This window comes from Lynx rufus, unplaced genomic scaffold (assembly GCF_022079265.1).
Source record: "Lynx rufus isolate CCGP_SWC_20201006 ecotype Redwood Valley unplaced genomic scaffold, mLynRuf1.p SCAF_15, whole genome shotgun sequence".
Classification (NCBI taxonomy): Eukaryota; Metazoa; Chordata; class Mammalia; order Carnivora; family Felidae; genus Lynx; species Lynx rufus.
The window spans coordinates 10542834-10559338 of record NW_025814829.1 but is presented as its reverse complement, the minus strand read 5'-3'; the positions used below and the strand labels follow the sequence as shown (position 1 = coordinate 10559338).

General features: G+C 38.8%; 1 protein-coding gene across 1 annotated transcript in view; it reads left to right on the top strand.

Moving 5' to 3' along the window:
* The window catches only part of KCTD3 (potassium channel tetramerization domain containing 3), a 54450-nt gene that overhangs the window by 11677 nt on the left and 26268 nt on the right, over positions 1-16505 (top strand). Inside the window, exons 7-9 of the mRNA XM_047076561.1 lie at positions 641-781; positions 1508-1598; positions 6166-6356. Of these exons, the coding sequence (XP_046932517.1) occupies positions 641-781; positions 1508-1598; positions 6166-6356 (423 nt within the window). The remainder of the gene's footprint in view (positions 1-640; positions 782-1507; positions 1599-6165; positions 6357-16505) is intronic.

Sequence of the window (16505 nt, the reverse complement as noted above, 5' to 3'; positions counted from 1 at the left end):
AACCAGTACAACTTTATTGATGTAAACAGCCATGGCCCGTAGCCTGCCAGCCCGTGTTAAGAGCACCGGCTGTCAGTGTCCTTTCTGTAGAACCCCGGGAGCTCTGCAGGCATAGGCCAGTGTACGAGAGAGAGGCCGTGAGGCGCCTGTCATCCCTGCCCCACCTCAGTCAGTTAGGAGACTTTTGCCTTTACCTTTGTTAAGCTGGGCTTCTGAGCAAGATTTCATTCCAAAACAGACTCTTCTGCCAAATAAAAGACATTTAGTAAAAGGGGCAGTTGAGCTGTAAAGCAGTTTCCGTGAGTGCCTTGTACCGAACACAAAGCAACTGGAAACACTGTAAACAGACAGCAAATGTGAACACTGGTGACAACTGAATTAATGATTGATTTCAGTAAGCTAGAGTTAGCTAAAATGGAATATAACGTGATTGATAAATAGAAATCTGTTGAAAGAATTTATTTCATTTTCATTTTGTTTTTCACAGTAATTAAATTATTTGTAATAAATTGCTATATTGGAAGGCATGTTTTAGCTATGATGAAATTCACATTTGTATGTTTCTTTGTTACAGTGTGAAATTATAAATTTTTGGTAGGTGAATTTAGAAATAAATGTACCTTATTATTTCTTTTTATAGGTATTCCTAGTCGTAAAATAAACAACACAACTAGATCCTCTGCTGGTTCTAGGAATGGATTAAATTCCACAGAAAGTGAAGCTCGGGGAAATGGTACCCAGCCTGCTCTCTCTGGAACTGGAGAAGAGACTGTTAGGCTAGGTAAACAAAGATTACAGAAGTAGACAGAAAAAAAAAAAAAATGCAAATGGTTTTAGTTCTGAGAGATACTGAGTAATTATTTTTTAAAGATGTGATCTTTGCCTTACCTGTCTTTTTAATGTAAATATATCATTTATATTTTTATATCTCATCTGACATATAATTTATTTAAAAAGTTTGTGATCATCTGTCTGCTCTAAATCTTTAGGAGTTGACAAACCTTTTTTTTAAACACTTCTTCATTATTGAGAGACAGAGAGAGACAGAGCACGAGCATGGGAGGGACAGAGAGAGGGGTAGAAACAGAATCTGAAGCAGGCTCCAGGCTCTGAGCTGTCAGCACAGAGCCCGACGTGGGGCTCGAACCCACGAGCAGTGAGATCATGACCTGAGCTGAAGTCGGACGCCCAACCGACTGAGCGGTGCCCCGACAAACTTTTTATGTTAAAGAAACAGGTGCCCCGACAGGTGCCCCGACACCCAGGTGCCCCGACAAACTTCTTATGTTAAAGAAACAGTAAACATTTTAGGCTCTGTCAGAACTGTTTGACTCTGCCATTGCAGCATTGAAAACAGCCAAGGGCAATATGTAAATAAATGTGCATGGCTGTGTTTCAGCCAAACTTTATTAATCAGAACAGGTAGAAGACTGGAATCAGCCCATGGGCCATAGTATACGCACCCCGGCTTTAGAACATTAACCACTTCTTTTTCTAAAATCAACAGGGTTTCCTGTGGATCCACGAAAGGTGCTAATTGTGGCTGGCCATCACAACTGGATTGTAGCTGCATATGCTCATTTTGCTGTGTGTTACAGGTACTGTATAAGTAATAAAGGTTTGTTTTTGGAGAGGTGTAGTTCTTAATAATTGTGATTTTATATTTACAGACATAAGCGTTGTTAGTCATATTTTTTTCCTGTGTATTTTGCCCACTTCTGTGTCTCTTGACTAGATTTCGTTTCATTTATGTAATTAATTTGATAAATGTTCTGATAGCTTTTATATATCTTTCCCATTTAATATCAACTGTGATAGAATTGAGGTATCTTGAGGTTATTTCTTTTTGCTTATTCTGTCCAGCTCTTGAATCACTTTAACTATTAAGTGGCTAGGCAGAATTATTAATAGGAGTCTTGTGATTTTCTGTCTATAGTGATTTCAGTCTTTTGTACTCTGTAGGTGGGGGTAGTAAGACTTGGTCATGACTTTCAAAGAGTTGGGAGTGAGGTATTGAAGCAGGACAATTGTGGGCAGCAGTGATATGGTTTAATGTCTGTAATCTGTCAGACTTACACAGAGGTGGTTTGGTTTTACTAATTCTTGCATTCTCAGAAACTAAGAGAGAATGAAAAAGAATGTAGTGGAGACCAGTGATTCTGTTTTTTTAAATTGGAGACGGGGTAGGATTCTTTGTTCACAATCACTGTATACAGTGTTACTCTGACAGAGTGGCATAGTAGCACATAGACGGTTGTGATTATTATCCCACTTAATTGCTAAAAAATAAAAGAATATATAAACATTTTGTCACCATTGAGTTTAGTTAAGAAAAAATAGCCACAATAGATTAAAAATATGAAAAATAACTTATAGAGTTTACAGATGTATTTTAAAGAATCCCAGATGTATTTGTTTAAATCTGAGCTTATTGGTAGGTTAGCCATTTGGGTAAAAAAGCCTTTTGTAACAATAATCTCTATGTTATATTTTCATTGCAATAGAGAGTTAGTGCAAACTTTTCCTTCTGCGAGTATTCTGTTTTTTTATTTTAATTATTAAATAGTATGGAAATGACTTTTTGGGTGATTTCTTTGGGGGATGACTTTTATATGAAGCAAGACTGATTTGAAAAAAGGAATTTTTTGAGGGGAGGTGTTTTGAACTTAAGGGCTGTGGCTCTAAGTTGAGAAAACTATTTTAGACTTTATTTTTTATTTGGTTAAATATTATGTACGTGTTTTTATTAATAAGGAATTCCAGAGGAGTTGTGAAATAATTATGTTACCCAGGTGTAACCTCTGTTATTGCACAGCAGTACTGAAGATTGCTACTTGCCACACAGAGACATGCAGTATTGCACAAAATTTCCCTCACTGAGTGACAAATATCAGAAGGATGCTGTTACATTTTCCATTTTTTGTGTTTGCTTTTGACCATGACCTTTCTTTGCTTTCTCTGAGTGTTGTTGATGACAGACTAATTATGCATAGTGACGAAGGAAGAGAATTGAGGATGTATTGCATTTCCTCGTATATGGTTAAATCATTTAACACAGTGGCAATTAGAAGATTTCAAAATAAATACTCAAATGATTTCAATAGTGTAATCTTTTCCACAAGTTGTTTTTCCACAGCTTTTCATAAATTTAAAACCCTAAAAAATGAAATAGTACATTGAACCCCTGTATCTTCTCACCTAGATTTACTAATTTTCCACATTCTTAGGCTTTACTTTTTTTTTTTTCCTTCAAATTTCTATTTAAATTCTAGTTAGTTAACACACAGTACAGTGTTGGTTTCAGGAGTAGTTCAGTGGTTCATCACTTACAACACCCAGTGCTCATCCCAACAAGTGCCCTCCTTAGTGCCCATCGCCCATCTAGCCCTTCCCCCACTCACCTCTCTCCCTCAGCCCTCAGTTTGTTCTCTGACCTTAAGAGTCTCTCATGGTTTGTTTCCCTCTCTCTTTTTTTTCCTCCCTCCCACGCTTACCTGTTTACTTTTGTATATCTATGTTACTGAAGAGAGGTTGTGTAAATTGTTGCCCTCCAGGAGCTTTTCGATCTTTAATCCATTCGGAACTTGCTTTTGGTTTATGGTGTGAGATTTAGGGATCTATTTTCTTTTCTTCCAAGAGGGTAGTAGCTAATTATGTTCTGATTATTTATCACATAAATTATCCTTTCCTCAGTGAATTTGCAAGCCCTCCTTTATCTTGCTTTATATTTGTATAGATATACTTAGATCTAATTTTAGACTCTCTTCTAAAATGACCTATTTTATCTGTTCCCATATAATCTGAGGTACTACATATTTGTAGTAAGTTGCACAATGTTGTCGGGGCATGACTCCTCCACTATATTTCTTTTGAGATTTTAATGTGGATGGTATTCATACTCTTTGCATAAGTCTCCTGATTTCATAGTGTTGGTTCACTGGGCAGGAGTAAGGAGGTAGAGTACCAATCAAAGCTCATCTGTCTTGTTTTACATATTAAAGTTTTGTGTCACTTGTGTGGAAGATGATAAAGCATATATGTTTTTCATCTTTGTATTTGATTTTAACTTAAAAACAATATCACCTATCATATTGAATTAAATTTTCTTTTTTGTTTAATCTTTAATCAGAATAATTGATTTATTCTGAAAGAGAGAGAGAGCACATACATGTAGGAGGGACCGAGAGAGAGGGAATCCCAAGCAGGCTCTGTACTCGCAGTGCAGAACCCCATGTGGGCTCAGACTCATGAACTGCAAGATCATGATCTGAGCCGAAACCAGGATTTGGATGCTTAACTGACTGAGTCACCAGGTGCCTCGAGTTAAATTTTCCAATTGTTATAATCACTTTCAAATATGTTGTCCTGATTCTTTTACTCTTTTTTGGCATCCCTATTTTATAATAACCTAATTTCTGTAGAGAAAGGTAACTTATAGGTATGATTTCTGTAAAAGATGAGCTCATATACACTTACATTTCTAAAGTAATGATCACAAAACTTACATCATTAAATTCTGCACAGGGTCTCTATTGAACACTGTCCTGAGCCTCGTATGTGTCTGTGTCTACATCAGCAGCGTGTGGTCACTATTCTCAAGGTGCTGGCAAATCCCTGCATTGTGCCCAGTTTGACAGTTCCTAAGAGGGCCTATATGTCGTATCTCAATGTTTGTACATGTTTAGATTTTACTAAATGATTTTTTTCTGTTTATATATCATAACACATGATCCCATCTGGTGGCTGAAGTGAGTAATTGCAGAACCATATAATGCTTAGGAAAAATTGTGCATTTTCTTAAAAAAATTGTGCATTTTCTGTATATTCTTTTGAAGTGAAGGAAATCATTAGTTCTTTGAAATGATAAGGCTGAATTGCATATTTTTGCGAGTTATGGTTGTATTACTTTAGCGTACTTCAAAAAAAATTTTTTTAAGTTTTATGTATTTATTTTGGGGGTAGGGGAGAAAATCCCAGGCAGGCTCTGTGTTGCCAGTGCAGAGCCCATTGTAGGCTTGAACCCACAAGCTGTGAGATCATGACCTGAGCTGAAATCGAGAGTCAGCTGCTCAACCGACTGAGCCCTCCAGGTGCATGTTAGCACACGTTATTAAACAAAATTGAAGCGAAAGTATTTCTACCCAGGTCCTCAGGTAACTGTCATGTATGAACACTGAAGGTTTTTTTGTGATTGTGTGTCAGGTAGTATATAAATGAGCATCGTTTTCTTCATGTTGTGTTTACTGTCATAGGTAAGGCAAATAAAAACTTTACAACTTTGTTTCCATCGGTGTGACTTCAAAAGCAGATATTACATAGTTAAGGTTGAGGTCATTACTTGTGACTGCATAACTATAAGTTCTGAATGTATGAAGGCTGGCTATATAATTATATGGAATACATGGCTGAAAGACTTAAGTTCAGGTAGGGCAGAAAAATTACTAAAAACTTACAGGTATGTTTCTAAGTAATGAAATATTAAAGCATTTATATTCACTCAACTGCAGATCTGAACCGTGGTAGGCTTTATTTATTTGGAAGGAATAGGCTCATGAAATTTTTTCATTTAGAATGAAACCTTTAAAATCAGGCTTTTCCAAAGCCCTACATTTTTTTCATTTGATTGTCCCAGTTTATTGGAATGCATAGTGGTATATACCGGATTATGCCTTCATCTTGGTTTACCTGGATAGACTATCAGCCCTGTCGCCTGAAGTACCAAAAAATAATAGGTTGATTGTAGGTAGTTACAGTTAATAACTGAATAACTGATTAATAATTGAAAGGAATAATATCCTAAAATTCTGATTTTTGTGACTGTTCTTTCCATAGATAATGATAGTAGCACTTTTCTGAGTAGAAAAGTGAAAGATACAATCTTTTTCTTTTTTTTTTAAGTTGTTAAAGCTTTTTCAAAATCTGAGTGATTGTTCTAAACTTTCCTTTGGAGAAATATAAAACGCTGGTCTCTTGTTATGTGGCTTATATGTCCTATGTATGTAAATAGAAGATAGCTTAAGAATATTGTTCTGGCTTTGTAGAGGAAATATATTGGCAGAATCTTGTATTTAATAAATATAGCTGTGATTAATTTTTTGGAACATTCGTTTGTATTGTTTGCTTAATTGCTGCTGAGTCTAACTTATATTTTATTTTTACTAACAGAATCAAAGAGTCTTCAGGATGGCAACAAGTGTTTACCAGTCCATATTTGGATTGGACTATTGAACGAGTAGCTTTAAATGCAAAAGTGGTTGGAGGTCCACATGGCGACAAAGACAAAATGGTTGCTGTTGCTTCAGAGAGTAGCATCATCTTATGGAGTGTCCAAGATGGAGGGAGCGGAAGTGAAATTGGTAGGGAAATTCTTGTTTCTGCTGCATTTTGCTGGTATATGTAATATTGTGAAGTTTAAGAGGGTTCGCCCATCAGCATAAGAGCCAGCCTGGACCATTACTTAGCTAGAGCTGCCGCATCATCTTTCCAGTAATAGAACTGCTCAATGTGAGAGGAAAGATCTAGTAAAGATGGGGAAGTTTAGTGTTTTAGGAGAGAGGGGAGAGTTGTTTTTTTGTTTTTTTGTTTTTTTGTTTTTTTTTACCAGTTTGCTCCAGCTGAATGAAAGCTGGCAGCTTTATGAGCATATATTTTTCCTGGATCCCAGTGAGTGGGGCCACTTTCTCTCCAGTTCCGTATACTGTGGGCCTGAAGGTGGGGTAAATAACTGTCTTTCTCATCCTCGTTTGTTGCTTCTAGAGCAGAAATTCTCAAACTTTTTAATCTCAGAACTACTTTGTACTCTTAAAAAGTCATTCAAGACCATTAAGAGATTTTGCTAGTGTATATTATATCTATTGTTACTTATCATTAGGGGAATTAAGGCTGAAATTTTTATAAATGTTTATTAGTTTCAAAATAGCAATAATAAACCCGTTGTATGGTGACATGAATAACATTTTAATGAAAACTAGCTTTGTTTTCCAGAAATGTTTGTGAGAAGAGTGGCATTGGTTTACAGTTTTGTGAATCTCTAATATTTTACTGAATTCCAGTGCCTGCCTGTTTGTGCATTTAGTCTGCTGCATTATGTGTTTTTGGTTGATCTACATGAAGGAAATTTGGCTTTATGCAGATATGTAGTTGGAAAAAAAACATTTTAATAGTCTTTCCAGGTAATTGTGGACATTGTTTTTTTGCTACTTTTCCTAAACATTTGAAATCGTATCAATGAACTTTGCATACTCTGTTAAACTAAAATTCATCAATCTGTCTTATTTATTTAGTTTTTAATTTTTTTAATGTTTATTTTTGAGAGAGAGAGACAGACAGACAAAGCATGAGTGGGGGGGAGGGGCAGAGAAAGAGACACAGAATCTGAAGCAGGCTCCAGGCTCTGAGCTGTCAGCCCAGAGCCCGACGCGGAGCTTGAACCCACTAACCGTGAGATCATGACCTGAGCCAAAGTTGGACACTTAACCGACTGAGCTACCCAGGTGCCCCTCAGCAGTCTATTTTATACTTTGAATGGATGTTTTATCCATGCGTGGTTTTGTGACATCGTGCATTGGTCATTTGGAAAACGTTGGTTTACTGAGTTATGGAGATCTTCCAAATGTTGATATCTTTCATTGTACAATATCCAGGAAAAAAATCACTACTTATCACGTCTCTAAATTCTAATGTATTGGGACACCGTCACATTCCCTGTGGTAGATAAAAGTTTTCCACAATTCCAATTTTCACTTGAATCATTGAATTTTTATCATTGAAATAACAGGCTTATTTTGTTCTCTTTTGAGGGAAGTCTACTAAGTACTCAAATCTGAATTACAATGGTTTGTCACTCTTTCAGATAAAAATGACATTCTGTGAAAAGAGCTGCTAGGTTAGCTCTCAGCTCCAGCATTCGAGATGCTTTTCCTTGACTGACATACACATAGTACTTAGTTACACGGAATATTAAGAACACATATACTCAAAATTGAGATTGAGTCAGTACAAAATGCTATATAAATTGCTTCATCAAAGACATTCTTAAACTGGCCTTTTTTTTCTTTCCTTGTGAGAGTGTGTGGCAGAGAATTGAATGACTGCTGGTACAGTTTGGTGCCCCTGCTTTAATTTGTGCTCAGGTGCCTGCCATTGTCACCCACGTTGCTTTGCATACCTACCGTCAGTGCAACTGTCAACACAGATGTTTAAGTTTTTAATGTTTCGAGTATTTCAACACCACATGTGTTTGTGGCCGTACATTCACGCAAAAGATCTTTAATGATTGATGGGTTCTGACACCAAATTAATAGAAGCAAAATACCAGGGTCAGCTACATCTGTATATGAATCTGTTTGCAGGACAAAAATGTAGTCTGGCTCACAGATACAAAAATGTAGTCTGTCTCTGCCAAGTCTTTAATTCAGGAACTTACTGTGTAATTGAAAAGTGGCAGCATTGTGATTTTTTTTACTGACTTTTCATCTAGTAGGCATTCGGCATTGTCATGCGTCCCAGGCTTTCTCAGCTGCTAGCAGTTGTGTGCGCCTCTCTAGCCAGTCCAGCACCATAATTACCCTGTAAAGTGCTTCAGTGCCTCTTTCATTTCTACTTTGAAATTTTATAACAGTTCTGGCTTTTGAAGACCTTTTCACATCTTCATTTAAAATATTTTTTCTAGGAGCACATGAGTGGCTCAGTTGGATGAGCGTCCGGCTCTTGATTTTGGCTCAGGTTAAGATCCCAGGGTCATGGAATCGAGCCCCATTTTGGGCTCCGTGCTGAGCATGGAGCCTGCTTGGAATTCTCTCTCCCTCTGCCCCCCTCCCCTGCTGGCACATGCTCGTTCTCTCTCTCTCTCAAATAAAAATAAGTTTTTTTTTTTTTTTTTTTTTTTAAGTTCATTTATTTTGAGAGAGACAGAGTGCGAATGGGAGGGAGGGGCAGAGAGAGGGAGAATGTCGAGTAGGCTCTGTGCTTTCAGTGCAGAACCCAACACTAGGGTCGAACTCACAAATCTGTGAGATCACGACCTGGGCTGGAATGGAGTCAGATGCTCAACCAACTGAGCCACCCAAGTGTCCCAAAATACTTGTCTTTAAACTGAGTATGTGATCTCAGTGTGCCCACAACTGGCATTAGGGTAGTATTCAGAAATGTTCTGTTGGATAGGCACAATAAGGCAAGTTATCAACATCTATACATTTGAGGGAAATAATAATTTTTGTTAATTCTAATAGTTATTTCCTATTTTCCTATTTTGCTCCAGTCTCCCTTCCATGTCATGTCTATATTTGTCAGCACCTTTAGACTTAGATGGCACAGCTGTGGGTTTTGCAAGCAGACAAATGTTTTAATTTTATCATTTTGAAGCCAAAGAACCATCAATAAGTAGATGAAAAATGTATTAGAATAAACTTATTTTAGAATAAAGTAATGCAAACAGTTTCAAATAAAGTTTTAAAATTTGTAGAGATTTCCAGAGCATTTTTAATACTAATATTGCAAAACACAGCAAAGTACATATGTCTCAACTGTGTTTCTTTGTAGGCTCGAGGAAAGTTTGGGTTTTAAGGTAATTTTTTGGACAATAAAGAGGTTACAGAGGTTACAGCAGATAAAACTGAAGACAAACAGAACATAGTGGAAGTATTTCCAACAAACTAAGTTAATCTTGGGGAAACTTACAAAGTTAGTTATATCATACAGCTACCAATATGGACAATTCTAGGCAACATAAGAATAGATACATACATTCTGTTAGCTGTCATAGTGATGTCCCCATTATGTCAGGTAGCATCTGGAAGATTCCTCTGTATATTCTTGAGATAACGACAGTAAACAAGGCAAATAATTCTTTAATATTACATAAAAATAGTCTTGACCTCTCAGACTTCTAGAATGTGTCTCAGAGACCCACAGAGACTCACATACCACACTTTGAGAATTATTGTTCTAGACCACTTGCCTTCCCTTCTCTCCAGCTTCCCACCTGACCTCCCCACATTTCAAATCTCCTGTGAGTCATCGGGACTTCTACTTGGTATGTCTTCACCTGGGTCATTATCCTTTAGTGCTTTGAAGTTACCAGCTCTAGTTCCCCAGCTCAAACATTCTTTCACTTCCCTGGGATCTTTACTTATCGCTTCCCTTGTATCAGGTTTGGAATCTGTCATCACATTCCCTCTGGCACAGAGCCTCAGTTTCCTCGCACTACTCCCTTTGCTGTTTTTCCCTGAAGAAACCCCAACCCTGGTGGGGGTGCCTGGGTGGCTCAGTTAAGCATCGTCTGACTTTGACTCAGGTCATGATCTCATGGTTTGTGGGTTCAAGCCCCACATCAGGCTTTGTGCTGACAGCTCAGAGCCTGGAGCCTGCTTCAGATTCTGGGTCTCCCTTTCTGCCTCTCCCCTGCTTGCACTCTGTCTCTCTCTGTCTCTTAAAAATAAATGTTAAAAAATTTTGTTTTTTAAAAAGAAGTCCCAATCCTGGCCAAATCCACCTTTCTACCTGAATAGCTAAATATGACTTGGAAACAGAAATGCATGCATACAAAGCAATACTTCATCTCCATTCATGACCTCTACTCTCAGGTGGGCCTTTAAAAGCTACCCAGAAATGCTCATGCGTTATCCTTGTCACTTTGCCACTCTCCTAAATGACTATTTCACACTGTTTTCCTTTTCTTTAGACTTCCAGCACTTTCTGCCATTCTCATTGAGAGAGAATATCAAGTCATATCTGTGTATCTGTGCTCGTATATGCTGTTGTCCCATGTGTTACCGTGACTAAGTTGTCCCTGCTTTAATCTAAGGCCAACTGCGTGCATTTTGTTGTATAACTAGATCCTGTTTGCTTTCACTTACAAGGAGCAAGGACATTGCTCCAGTAGCCGTTTGCTCTGTCTCCTGCGTCGTAAGGACTGCTCACCTCCTGCTCTTGGACCCTTTCCGCCAGCACACAGCCATGCTGTAATTCTGTGGTGAGAATAACAACAAAAACTACCCTACATTCTCTTCCAGGTTTTGCTCCATTTTTCTGCTTTCCTAAAGTAGAAGATAGGAGTTACCTGAACTTGTTTCAACATCCTCCTCTGTTCTTTCCTGAAGTTGCTCTAATCATTCTTTTGCCCCCACTGCTTCATAAAACTACTCCTGTTAGTATGACCTGTGGTCTGTACTCTGCTAAATCCTGTGATCAATTCCGAGTCTCCTCTTATTAAAACTTTAGAGCTGTCGGGGCGCCTGGGTGGCGCAGTCGGTTAAGCGTCCGACTTCAGCCAGGTCACGATCTCGCGGTGCGTGAGTTCGAGCCCCGCGTCAGGCTCTGGGCTGATGGCTCAGAGCCTGGAGCCTGTTTCCGATTCTGTGTCTCCCTCTCTCTGCCCCTCCCCCGTTCATGCTCTGTCTCTCTCTGTCCCCAAAATAAATAAACGTTGAAAAAAAAAAAATTTAAAAAAAAAACAAAAAAACAAAAAAACTTTAGAGCTGTCATTTGATACCATGATTCCTTTCCTTTGGAAGACTTTTCCTCTTTTGGCTTCCAGGATACTTTACAATCCTGATTTTTATCCAACCTCCTTGTGTCTTATCGATTCCTTTTTGATAGTTCCTCCTCATTTGACTGATTTCAAATTGTTGGAGGGCCCCAGAGCTCATCTTTCCTCTGTATTTATTCTGTTAGTGATCTCATACACTCTAATGGTGTTGTGTGCTGATGATTCACATGTTTATGTGTCTATTGTTGGCCCCTCCTCTGAACTTCATAATTGTGTTTGTGTGAGGGGTCCCAAAGACCACTTCCAGTTTCAGTGGTTTGCACTCACAGGATTCAGCAAGAGCTACTTAGGGTTATGATTTATTACAATGAAAACATACAAAGCAAAATCAGTAAAAAGACGCATGGGATAAAGTCTAGTGGAAATCAAGTATAAGGTTTCAAGAATTTTCTTCCAGTGATGTCCCAAAGGACATGCTTAATTTCTCCAGCAATGGATTGTAACAATACCTGTGGAATGACTGCCAGAGAAGCTCATTGGACATTTGGTGCCCAGGATTTTTCCTGGAGGCTAGTCACAGAGGCAGCCTCTGCGTGGCACGTACTAGGGGTCCAGAGTTCCCAAAGGAAAGCAGGTGTTCACCATTAACCCCATTGTTTGCACAGTTTAGGTTGTCTGTCACCATGGATTACATTTCCCTTGTCTAGTTTCATGAGTGGAATTACTTAGTATGTATTCTTTTGTGTCTGGCTTCTTTCATTTAGCATAATGTTTCTGAGATTCATCTATATTGTTGTATGTATCAGTGGCCCGTTCCTTTTTATTGCTGAGTAGTAGTCCATTGAATGAGTATCCTAGAATTTGTTTATCCATTTATCTGTTGATGGACATTTGGTTTATTTCCAGTTCAGAGGTGTTATAAATTCAAGAAGTCGTCTTTCGCTGGGCATGTTTTCTTTTCTTTCTTCTCTTGTTTTGTTTTGTTTAGTGAATATGTTTTCTCAAGGTAAATCAAGGTAAATAACCTAGCAGTGGAATTTCTGGGTCATATAAAAAGTGCATGCTTAATGTTATAAGACACTTACAAACTGGTTTCCAGAGCAGTTGTATTATTTTACATTTCTGCTAGCAGTGTATGAGAGGAGTATTATACAGTGATTTTAATGGTGGTTTTAATTACATTTCGCTGTGGATTAATGATACTGAGTATCTCTTTCATGTGCTTTATTGGCCATTTATATTATTTCTTTTGGGATGTGTCTTTAAATCATTTTCTCAGGGCACCCGGGTGGCTTGGTTGAGCATTCGATTCGGTTCACGTCAAGATCCCAGGGTTGTGGGATCCAGCCCCTCGTGGTTAGGCTCTGCACTAAGTGTAGAATATGCCTGGTGTTCTCTCTCCTCCCTCTGCCCCTCTTCCCTGCTTGTGCATGCACTCTCTGTCTCTCTCTCAAAAAATAAAATTAAATTAAAAAAAAATAATTGTTTGGGGCATCTGGGTGGCTCAGTCGGTTAAGCGGCTGACTTTGGCTCAGGTCATGATCTCACAGTTTCGTGAGTTCGAGCCCTGTGTCGCTTCTGTGCTGACAGCTCAGAGCCTGCTTGAGATTCTCCCTCTTTCTCTGCCCCTTGCCTGCTCATGCTCTCTGTGTCTCTCAAAATAAATAAACTAAAAAAAAAAAAAAAAATCATTGTTCTCTTTTTATGAGGTTGTCATTCTGTTATTGATTTGTGATAGTTCTTTATATATTCCGGATTAGAGGTTTGCAGCCAGGAATATTATCACCTAGGAGGCATGTGGAAATGTCTGGAGACATTTTTGATTGACACAGCTAAGGGAGTTCTTTGTGTGTATCCCTCTCTCTTCCTCCCTCCCTCCCTTCCCCTCTCCATTATCTCTTTCTCCTCTCCTTTTGTCTTCTTTTTGGAACTCAGCTTTGTATTAGACTACTTCATATTGGTCTAGAGATAACTGAAGCACTGTTGGTTTGTTTCATTTTTCTCCCCATTTTTAAAACAATTTAGATCAGTTTTTTTTATGCCTTTAATATTATTTACCCATTTTCTTCAGTTAAGCCCATCTAGTAAGTTTTTTATTTGCGATATTGGACTTTTAAGCTGCAAAATGACCTCTTTTGATTCCATTTTAGTTTGTTTGTCTGCTGAGGTTTCTTAACCTTTTTACTTATGATGTTCTACTTTTTATTAAATCCAGCATATTCATTATAGGTGTTTCGTTATTTTTTGACTTTAATTCCAGTATCTGGATCATCTCATATTTTTATTTCAGGCCCTATTCTACTTTGCACGTCTAGGAAGTTTTGACTGTATGCAGGGCATGTGCATGATACATCATATAGGGGATATGATTATGTTCTCTCTTAGAAGATGTGAGGTTAGTCCTGGTAGACAGTTAAATTACTGGAGGATCTTCTTGATCCTGCTGGCCTTGTTTTTGTGCTCTGTTAAGGGTAGTTAGCCTCGCTCTGCTTGATTTTTTTATTTAAAGGCTTGGCTCCTATTCAGGGGAGTGGTCCTTATTCCTAAAGTGTTGCCTTTTCTGGAGTCTTTACGGAAGGAATGTCTGAGGTGTTCATCCAGGGTTCTCCACTCTTCCTGAGCTGGAGTGACCCATGTAACCTCTGTCACCTGTACTCTGCACTCAGGCCTGTAGCAGCCTTTCTCTTCTGTTTTTTTGGGATTTTTCCTCTGCCCAGGTGCAGTCCGGCCTCTGCCAATGGGTAGGAAACCCGTGTGCAAACCTTCTGTGCCGCCGGCTCACTCACCCTGGCGCGCCTTTTTCTTACCACTTTTGCTCTCAGGTTCTAGCCACCTCATCAGCTGCGCGCTCTACCTCAGTCTCTTCAGTTCAGGGAGAAGCCGTCACTCTGCCCGTGAGTTTGACCTCCCTGTGGTAGGGCCAGTAAAGCGCCCTGAACGCCGAAAGCCGGGTGAATGCGGGGCTCCTGGCTATTTCCCCCCTTTGCGTCTTCAGCTACCCGTTGTCCGGTGCCTGAACACAGCTGCCTCGTGTGTTGTGGCCCGTTGTCGCTTCACAATGAGGAAAAATCCGGTGCCGTGTGTATGCCATCATGGCTGGCAGTGGGAGTCCTCCCTAACAACTGTAGGGAAAAAGTTTTAACGTTACAACTTTGAAATTATGATACACTGGTAATTAATTGTACGGAGAGAAAGTTAAGTTGTGTTTTCTCTCCCCTCCCCCACTCCGTTTTTCAAACAGGCGCTTGTAACACGGCAGTGAGTGGAGATTTCAGGCCTTCCTTTGCTTTCAGAGGCCAGTGTGGTAGGGAGCTGTGCTGGGAGACGGTACGTGGTAATTTGTTCGTGTCCAGTGAAAGAAACCACTTATTATTACAGATGTTCTTCAAACTTGACAACACCATCCAAAGAAAATTGTTTGGCTGGTTTGTCTGGGATAGAGCTCTTCTAGAGGTCGGGCTCCTTTCATCTTAACTTGTATAAGGCAGTGCTGCTGCATTGCTGCTATAAGCAGTATTTTGCTGAAAGGGTCCCCGAAGACAGGAACTTGTCATTACTTGTAGCGTGTCTTCCCTGTGGATAGTAGCCGAGATTGTTGAGCCTAAGCAGGAGTGACACTTTGAGTTTCTTGAGATCATTCAGAATGTCTTCCTTGATTTCCCTTGATTTCATCCTTCTCTAGAGTAATCGATGTTAGTTGGTTTTCTAGTTTTTATTTCCACCTTTAACGCGGCCCATAGTACTGAATATGGTTGGTTTCACATGTTCTGAACAATTGTTTTGCATCAAAATTAAAGGACTTCCTAAAATTGTGTTTGAGGTGATGATTTTCTGCTCTGGAGTGGCAGGTTTTTGGGTATGTGTGTTGTATTTTATTTTGCTGGGTTTTTGTTTTTTGTTTTTTGTTTTTTTGGTTGACAGGTTTGGTTGAGGTGGTGTATTCATGTGTATGTGTATTTATACATATAGATTATATATATGTATATGTATACATATATATATATATATATACACACACATATATATGACATTCTTAGCAATACTTACCACTTTTTTTTCTTTTTGTCCAGTGTAAATCATTTTTCCTCCTAGGTGCCTGGCTTTTTCAAAATTAGTTGAGAAATTTTTTTTGAAGATTTATTTTTGGACTGCCTGGCTGGTTCAGTCAGTGGAGCGTGCAACTCCTGATCTTGGGGTTTTGGGTTTGAGCTCTTCGTTGGGTGGAGAGATTACTTAAAAATATTTTTACATTTTTATGAAAAATAAAGAGGTTGCATGCTCCACCAACTGAGCCAGCCAGGTGCTCCTGGTTAAGAATTTTCAAGGCATTTATTGCTGCTGGTCTTGTCTTGTATGTAGTTCACAGTTCTGAACAGAAAGGGAAATACTGTGCACTGGTGTAAGAGTCAAAAGAAATCAGTTACCTTTTCTGGATTATGCTTTCAGTACACGCTGCAATTGCAGTTAATTGGTTTGTTTCTTCCCATGAGTTCTTCAGAGCCTTATGCATCATGTTTTTCTATTATATATTGTCCAGAAACGACTCTAAAGGGCCATAATGCCATACCAAAGTGAGCCTAGAATTCTAGAATTCTTTTAGCTATTCTTGGGTCTTCTGCTATTGATGTGGGATATTTGCTCCTTATAGCCTCCCTTCCTACATCCCCTCTTTCCCTTTTCTCTGATTCTCTGGGCTTGCCCATCCCCCCCCACCCCACCACCATTTGGTGAAGTATTTACCTTTAAAAAAAACTCAGATGGCTTCTTTTCTAAAAAATACCTTCAAACCTCTTTTCTTAACACCCCCCCCCCTTTATTCCTCTGGACGTTACTTGATCCTGTGTATCCACATCTTTTAGTTATTGTGTTATGGTATAATTGGTTGTTTGCATTTTTTCTCTTTTAAACCTTAAGTACCCAGTAATATCCTGTCTGTTCATGTGTTTCATCCTATGGCCTGATATGATGCCTGTTGAATGAATTAAATGGAGATCTGCAGTGCTGAGAGACAAGGAGT